This window comes from Haemaphysalis longicornis, unplaced genomic scaffold (assembly GCF_048455015.1).
Source record: "Haemaphysalis longicornis isolate Haplotype H1 unplaced genomic scaffold, Haemaphysalis longicornis Haplotype H1 scaffold_1, whole genome shotgun sequence".
Lineage (NCBI taxonomy): Eukaryota > Metazoa > Arthropoda > Arachnida > Ixodida > Ixodidae > Haemaphysalis > Haemaphysalis longicornis.
In genome coordinates, this window is record NW_027526203.1 from 340134473 (window position 1) to 340143189 (window position 8717).

An 8717-nucleotide genomic window follows, 5' to 3' on the forward strand; every position below is an offset into this window, starting at 1 on the left:
TACATGCACTCCTGTCGAGCTCCAAATGTAGGGCAGGGCCCTAGAACAGCATTAAAGCATTTAGTTCCTGCCCCTGCAGAAGGGCATGTATTTTGGCGTGCTCAAAGAAGGCGCTATTACGTCTATTGATCATCTCAAAAAGCTAACGTTTACACACGTACATGTAGGATACACAACAGACCGTCCAAGCAGAGGCTGGAAGTAGTGTATCCCTCGCCCGGAAACCCATTTTCAACATAACATGGTCATCAAACACCCTACACTTTGCTTCTATGCAACATTTCCCCCACGCTTGATTTTCACTATGAGCCACTACTTGCCCATTTGAGATTTACTAGTCGCCTTCTTTGATCGTATGTTAAAACTATTGCGTCTCAGAAGTGTCGGTGGTGTGCGATAAAAATATAAAACACTTTAACGAATGAAGAGCACACATAATCGGAACGCATAAACGTAAATTGCCTGCGCGTAATTATTGCGATGATGGTTCATTCACGGCACTTTATAATGGCTGCTTTAAATGGACCAACGTTCCGTAGCCAGAAAAAAAATCGTCTTCAGCCGAATGCAACTATTGGCGTTATTATTCCATGAATGTGGAAAAGCAAGCGAGACACGCCTTTCTTGGCGCCCAGTTGCGTACACAATGAGCGAAAAGGGTCGCCCAGTTCTCACTGCGGAAACCAGTTCACTTTGACGCTCGAAACCGAACTGCGCGTTCGCAACGAGTCTTGATTGAAGAGCACTTCCTTTACCGGCTCCACGACTTCAGAAAAGGGAGAAAAGCTCACATAACCTTCACGCTTCAGTCAGCAGGAATGTGGAAGGAGAGCGCAAAAAAAAAAAAAAGAGGGGCTGGTGTGCGTGAACGCAGTGCGAACGCCCCGGGGCAACCGGAACCTTAAATTACGAAGGTAAGGCTATCTCCACTTTCCGGAAACACACCTTTCTCAAGAACGGTCGCTGTTTTTCTTTGGCCGATCGCGCATAGCATGGCGTATACTGCCATGCAAGTAACTTCGACAACAGCCACGGGTGGGACACAAAAGAAGTCGCCGAACATGTTTCTTGTGTCTGTGTTGTTGGCTTTCTTTTTTTGCAAGGGCGGAATAGAGCCCAGCCGGAATGACCTCTTTGGCAGGAAGGGCCCGATGGCGCGCCCCCTAGAAAGCAAATGTATATAAGGAGCCCTCTGTCCGTGCTGAAGTCGTGTCACTGCCAGACGAGCCAGTAGCAAGCCCAACCATGAAGTCCCTGGTAAGGCGTGCCCCTCGGCCCACTTGTATTGCAGCCTGCGCCATGCGGAATACGTGCACTCGGATGATCGCCTGCTAAACCCCCCCTGCCGGATACTCCTTTCGCGCAGTGAACACGCGGCCAGTTCGCCGGGCCACATCCGGACAGGATTCTCTTGCTTAAGCTTCGCACGCATCCCAGCCTTTAATCCTGTACGCCCTGATGTAACCGTCATCTGTCCTATCCGTTGTCGTCTGCCAGAGTGCACTTTCTCAGCTTGTCCTACAACTCAGTCTGCGTGTTTATCTTGTAAGGCTGATGAACCTATGCGAATCTAGCCTATCCTTCCCAGCATTCACCGAGACGGAATATCTATAGGGCTTCAAAGTAGCTCGTCAAATTGACCACGGTGCAGCCAATGCTACATTTGTTGACCTCAAGTGTAGCTTTGGCAGGCCAGGCTATTATTTCGAAGGATAAAGAAGGAGTGAGTGCTAATAAGTTGTACACAAACAGAATTTTATTCTAATTGTTCATTTCCCGGCAATTTAGTTCAAAATGCCCAGCGTTCAGGAACTCAGAAAAACCATTGTAGAAATGATATTTTGCATAAGGCAAAGGTTCACCTTGAATGCAGGTATTGCAAAAAAGAGTTCGCGGAATGCAACGTAACATTTATTGTGTAATTAGTCATCAAACGTTACGGCTGATTGCGTCTACGTCTATGGAACCTGTGTTAACTACCTCCTAAGATCGAAACTGCGCACATATATGTAAGCTGTCCCATTCAATGAAGCTTTACGCAAATACTTAGCAAAACGCTTGGGAATTCCAGAGTCCTCAGTCCTGAAATTACGGTTACGAGCCAGAAATCTGTACCTGAAATATTCAAGTATTGTGTGTGCACTGTTTTAGTATACGACGCTTAGCAACAGGGAATATGCAATGATAGTTTCATCAAGCTCTTCATTACATAAAAACTGTGCACTTTCGGCGTGCAAAATGTTTACAGTACAGAAAAAGAAAGAACCATGTTTCAAAGCACACGGTCATCGGACTCTGTAGTGAAAGACTCATTCATACCGATTCCTGACGCACGGCTTTATTTAACAACTCCGAAAGGATATTTCTTTCCCGTTGCTTTGCAAGGCGAGCAAAGGAGTGATAAAAATTGGCCTTTGCACCTTTTTGTCCTGGAGGAGAATAGCAAAATCTGAAAGTAAAATTGCAAGCTTTCAAGGTTTGAACGGCTTAGTGCGGTCCTGAAGAAATTCAAGCTGCTGTAATCTATTAATGCCCAGGAAGCCCTTTACACTATAGATACGGGTTTTCGTGCATAAAGGTTGGCCAAAGCCATAAACATGGGCATATCAAGGCTATTACTAAACTATAGGGAAAATATGGGACCAGGAGAGCGACTACAGTGACAATTATACCATCGAGAAGTGTTCTGCAGTAATAACATTGCTAAAAATGCTCACATTGTTGCCTATTTTTACGCAGATGATTGCTGTCTTCTTCGCTCTTGTGGCTGCCGCCTGCGCCGGCTACTTTGGTGGTTACGGGGGATATGGTGGCCTCGGTGGATACGGAGGCTACGGCGGATACGGTGGATACGGCGGCTATGGTGGATACGGTGGATACGGCGGCTATGGTGGCTATGGCGGCTATGGCGGATACGGTGGCTACGGGGGATATGGACACGGTTACCCCGTAGGCCGTGCCTTCGCTTACCACACTCACATCAAGCATGGTTACGGCGGCTACGGCGGCTATGGTCTCGGTGGATACGGCTACGGGCATGGATTCCACGGTTGAGCTTTCGAGACGACAAATGCAAGAGCGCCAGTGTGCAGCTCTTCCCCAGCCAAATCTTCTCTATACCTAAATGTTCGTCTTCGGAAAATAAAGTTTCAGGGAACCAAAACCATACCCAAGACTGCCTGGAATTATTTGTAATACTAGTAAACTGCATCTATTCAATACGTGAAGCATCATAAACTAGAGGCTTCCGACAATCGTTGTCAGGAAAGTATTGACCAATCCTTAAAGGGTAACTAAAGTGTAGAACAGAAGTAGGCCTATTCCGATAGACTGCGTTGCCTTAAGTACGTACGCCACACGCAGAAGGAGCACTTTTTTTTTAATTCATAAAAGCCAAAAGCACGAGAATACGTATTTTCACTTCGCATATATCTTAGTGAGTGAATAAATTTGTACTAATCGAGCATGAGGTGCCGATGTGCGGGCGCCCCTATCCAAAATACCCTGGCTGTAGCTGGCTGTCCAGGCCCGTTTCACCAGACCTTGCTGGGTCTCAGGGAGCGGGCTGGTCGGTCAAGCGTGCCATCCATTACTCGTACGGCGGGCCGATGTTGGTGAGCAAGTGAGGTGAAAAAGTTAGAAAGGTACAGCTATCGCACCGTACTCCCTGCCTCAGTGCGCGTATGTCTGTGTGTGTGTGTGTATGTATGTATGTATGTATGTATGTATGTATATATATATATATATATATATATATATATATATATATATATATATATATATATATATATATATATATAGCGAATTGGAATAAGAAATGAAATGAGGGGCTCGTTGAAAATAACTCAGAAATAAGAGTTGGCAGTCAAGAAAACCTCGGAAAGCAAAGGGGAGGATGTAGTTGGTCAAGATAAAGAATTTGGAAAATAAGAAAGTGGAGAAAAAATGCCCGCCAGGTGGGATCCGAACCCACGACCTCCAGAATGCCGGTCTGGTGCGATAACCACTACGCTACCAGCGGGGCTACTTTCGTCTCCACTTTCTGGGGTATTTATGTTCAGGTGTTTTTGTTTCCTGCGCTTGAGGGTGGTAGCCAGCGCCACTCAGACTACTCGGGGCGAAGGGGACCTTCTTTTTAACCCCCGGGCCATGACTCGAGCGTCTACGACATGTCGAGAGTGGTCGACCAGCGTTGAACCCTCTTAAGCTCCCTATGGCACCAAGACTGCCAGAACAGAGGCCCTCGCTATGGATGTAGCGAATCGGAATAGGAAATGAGGGGCTCGTTGAAAATAACTCAGAAATAAGAGTTGGCAGTCAAGAAAACCTCGTAAACCAAAGGGGAGGATGTAGTTGGTCATTTAAACAGATAGATAATTTGGGAAGACAGAAAGAAAGTGGAGAAAAAATAAAAAATGCCCGCCGGGTGGGATCCTAACCCACGACCTGCAGAATACGCGTCTGGCGCGATAACCACTACGCTACCCGCGGGGCTAATTTCCCCTTAACTTTCTGGGGTATTTATGCTAAGGTATTGTTGTTTCCTGCGCTTGGGGGTGGTAGCCAGCGCCACTCGGACTACTCGGGGTGAAATGGACCTTCTTTTACACCTCCGGGCCATGACTCGAGTGTCTACGACTTGTCGAGAGTGGTCGACCAGCGTTGAACCGTCTTAAGCTCCCTATGGCACCAAGACTGCCAGAACATAGGCCCTTGCTATGCATGTAGCGAATCAGAATTGGAAATGAGGGGCTCGTTGAATTAAGACATGAATAAGTGTTGGCAGTCAAGAAAACCTCGAAAGGCAAAGGGGAGAATGCGGTAGGTCATAGAAGCAGATGAATTTTTTGAAACAGAAGGAAAGTGGCGAAAAAATGCCCGCCGGGTGGGATCCGAACCCACGACCTCCAGAATACCGGTCTGGTGCGATGACCGCTACGCTATCGGCGGGGCTGTTTCTCCACCACTTTCTCGGGTGTTTATGTGAAGGTATTTTTGTTTCCTGCTCTTGGGGAGTGGTAGCCAGCGCCACTCGGAGTACTCGGGGTGAAGGGGACCTTCTTTTTAACCCCCGGGCCGTGACTCGAGTGTCTACGACATGTCGAGAGTGGTCGACCAGCGTTGAACCCTCTTAAGCTCCCTATGGCACCAAGACTGCCAGAACAGAGGCCCTCGCTATGCATGTAGCGAATCAGAATAGGAAATGTGTTGCTCGTTGAATTAAGACATAAATAAGGGTTTCTTTCTGTCTGTCTCAAAAAATTCTTCATCTGCTTCTATGACCTACCGCATTCTCCTCTTTGCTTTCCGAGGTTTTCTTGACTGCCAACCCTTATTTATGTCTTATATATATATATATATATATATATATATATATATATATATATATATATATATATATATATATATATATATATATATATATATATATATATATATATATATATATATATATATAGAAATAATACTTTGGAGAAGGTAGCGGCCTCAGACATCTGCCAACGTTTCGACAAGGAGACTTGTCTTTTTCAAGACACGCCTTGAAAAAGACAAGTCTCCTTGTCGAAACGTTGGCAGAGGTCTGAGGCCGCTACCTTCTCCAAAGTATTATTTCTATCTGGTGACCATCTTCAAAGCCCTCTCGTTCCCTATATATATATATATATATATATATATATATATATATATATATATATATATATATATATATATATATATATATATATATATATATATATATATATATATATATATATATATATATATATTCATCATCAGCTTATCTACGCCCACTGCTGGGCAAAGGCCTCTCCCATTATTCTCCAATTACCCCGGTCCTGTGCCAACTGTGACCAATTTATCCCCGCAAACTTCTTGATCTCATCTGCCCATCTAACTTTCTGCCGCCCCCTGCAACGCTTGCCTTCTCTAGGGATCCACTCTGTTACCCTTAATGACCAGCGGTTATCTTGCCTTCGCATTACATGCCCTGCCCACGTCCATTTCTTTTTCTTAATCCCTACTAATATGTCCTTAACACGTGTTTGTTCACTGACCCACTCCGCTCTCTTCTTGTCCCTTAATGTTACATCTATCATTTTCCGCTCCATTGTACGCTGAGTCGTTCTCAATTTAAGTTGAACCCTCTTAGTGAGCCTCCAGGTTTCTGCCCCGTAGGTAAGTACCGGTAAGATGCAGCTGTCATACACTTTCTTCTTCAGCGACAATGGTACGCTGCTATTCATTATCTGAGAATGTCTGCCATATGCACCCCACCCCATTCTTATCTTTCTAATTATCTCTGCCTCATGGTTGGGATCTGGGGTGACAACTTGGCCTAAGTAGATATATTCGCTTACCACTTCTACTGCCTCGCCACTTATCTCAAACCGCTGTGCTGTCCCGAGGTTATTGATCATTACTTTAGTTTTCTGCATATTAATTTTCAGGCCCATGGTTCTACTCTGTTCGTCCAGTGCGGAAAGCATGCTTTGCAATTCGTCCCCCGAGTTACTTAGCAAGGCAACGTCATCACCAAATCTGAGGTTACTGAGGTATTCTCCATTAACCCTTAGTCCCACCTGTTCCCAATCCAGCGTTCTGAATACTTCTTGTAAACATGCTGTGAATAACATTGGAGAGATTGTGTCTCCTTGTCTGACACTCTTCCTTATAGGTATTTTACTGCTCTCCTTATGGAGGATGATGGTAGCTGTGGACCCATTGTAGATATCCTCTAGTATTCTTACATAATGCTCATCTACACCCTGGTTCCGTAATGTCTGAATGACTGCTAGGGATTCGACCGAGTCAAATGCTTTCTCATAATCTATGAAGGCTATATATAGGGGTTCAGTATACTCAGCGCACTTCTCTATCACCTGATTGATCGTGTGAATATGGTCCATTGTTGAATAACCTTTACGGAACCCTGCTTGTTCTTTAGGTTGACTGAAATCTAAGGTTTCAGAAATTCTGTTAGCGATTACCTTGGTAAGTACCTTGTAGACGACTGACAGTAAGCTGATCGGCCTGTAATTTTTCAAGTGTTTCATGTCGCCTTTCTTATGGATTAGGATGATGTTCGCGTTCTTCCAAGATTCCGGTACACTTGCGGTCATTAGGCATTGCGTATACAGGTTTGCCAGTTTTTCAAGTACAATTTCTCCGCCATCCTTCAAGAGTTTTGCTGTTATCTGATCCTCACCAGGTGCTTTGCCCCCTTTCATTTCTTTCAAAGCCTTCCTTACTTCTTCGGTCGTTACTGGTGGGATGTCTATCTCCTCTGAACTACTGTCTCGTTCGGCATTATCCTCTATGTCCCGGCTACTGTACAGGTCCCTATAGAACTCCTCGGCCACTGTGACTACTTTATCCGTATTTGTGATGACATTGCCGTGCTTATCTTTAAGTGCATACATCTGATTTTTCCCCGCGCCAAGACGCCTCTTCACTGCTTTCAGGCTACCTCCGTTCTTTACAGCGTATTCGATTCTCTCCATATTATACTTCCGTATGTCAGCTGTCTTACGCTTATTGATTAACTTCGAAAGCTCCGCTAGTTCTATTCTGTCAGCTGCGGTAGAGATTGTCATGTTTTGCCGTTTCCTAATTAGATCTTTCGTCTCCTGTGAACGTTTACCAGTATCCTGTCTAGCCATAGTGCCCCCGACTTCTACTGCACACTCCGTGATAATGAGTGTAAGGATGTAGCTGGCTTCCTGTGTCGTAAGCTCGGCTTCATCGTTAAGAGCTGAATATCGGTTTTGCAGGGCAATCCTGAATTCTTCTGCTTTATGTCTTACTGTTAGCTCATTTATCGGCTTCTTTCGTACTAGCTTGTTGCGGTCCCTCCTTAAATCTAGCCTAATTCGAGATCGTACCATACGGTGGTCACTACACCTTACCATTCGGAGCACTTCCACATCCTGCACGACGCCAGGGTTATCGCATAATATGAAGTCTATTTCATTTTTATGCTCCCTATTCGGGCTCCTCCAGGTCCACTTCCGACTCTGCCGTTTACAGAAGAAAGTATTCATTATGCATAGGTTATTCCGTTCTGCAAACTCAACCAGTAAGTCCCCCCTGCTATTTCTACAGCCCAGACCATAGTTCCCAACTGCCTTGTCTCCAGCCTGATTCTTGCCTACTTTAGCATTGAAGTCCCCATAACTACGGTATACTGTGTTTTTACTTTAGCCATTGCCGATTCCACATAGCGTTCCACTACTTGGTCGTCGTAGCTGGATGTGGGCGCGTAGCCCTGCACCACCTTGAGCTTGTACCTCTTATTGAGCCTAATTACAAGACCTGCTGCCCTTTCGTTAATGCTATAGTATTCTTCTATGTTGCCAGCTATGCTTTTATTGACTAGAAATCCCACTCCCAGTTCTCTTCTGTCCTCTAGACCCCGGTAACATAGGACGTGTCCATTTTTCAGCGCCGTAAATGCCTCGCCCGCCCTCCTAACCTCGCTAAGCCCTATTACATCCCATTTAATGCCCTCTAATTCCTCGAACAACACCTCTAGACTCGCTTCGCTAGATAAGGTGCGCGCGTTAAACGTTGCCAGGTTCAGATTCCATTGGTGGCCTGTCCGGATCCAGGGATTCTTAGCACCCTCTGCTGCGTCACAGGTCTGACCGCCGCCGTGGTCAGTTGCTTCGCAGCCGCTGGGGACTGAGGGCCGAGGGAACTAAACTTGAAACTTGGGT

At 45.5% G+C, this 8717-nt stretch overlaps 1 protein-coding gene and 1 non-coding gene across 2 annotated transcripts; one reads left to right on the forward strand and one right to left on the reverse strand.

Annotated features, from left to right (window-relative positions):
- The first annotated feature begins 1232 nt into the window (after positions 1-1232).
- LOC144170614 (uncharacterized) lies at positions 1233-3054 on the forward strand. The gene is made up of 2 exons (XM_077700521.1): positions 1233-1257; positions 2740-3054. The coding sequence occupies exons 1-2, from the start codon at positions 1246-1248 to the stop codon at positions 3052-3054; spliced, it is 327 nt and encodes a 108-aa protein (XP_077556647.1). The 5' UTR covers positions 1233-1245.
- Positions 3055-3948: 894 nt separating this feature from the next.
- On the reverse strand, positions 3949-4021 carry Trnaa-ggc (transfer RNA alanine (anticodon GGC)). Its single transcript has one exon. It is a non-coding gene; the product is annotated as a tRNA-Ala (tRNA).
- Between the last annotated feature and the right edge of the window lie 4696 nt (positions 4022-8717).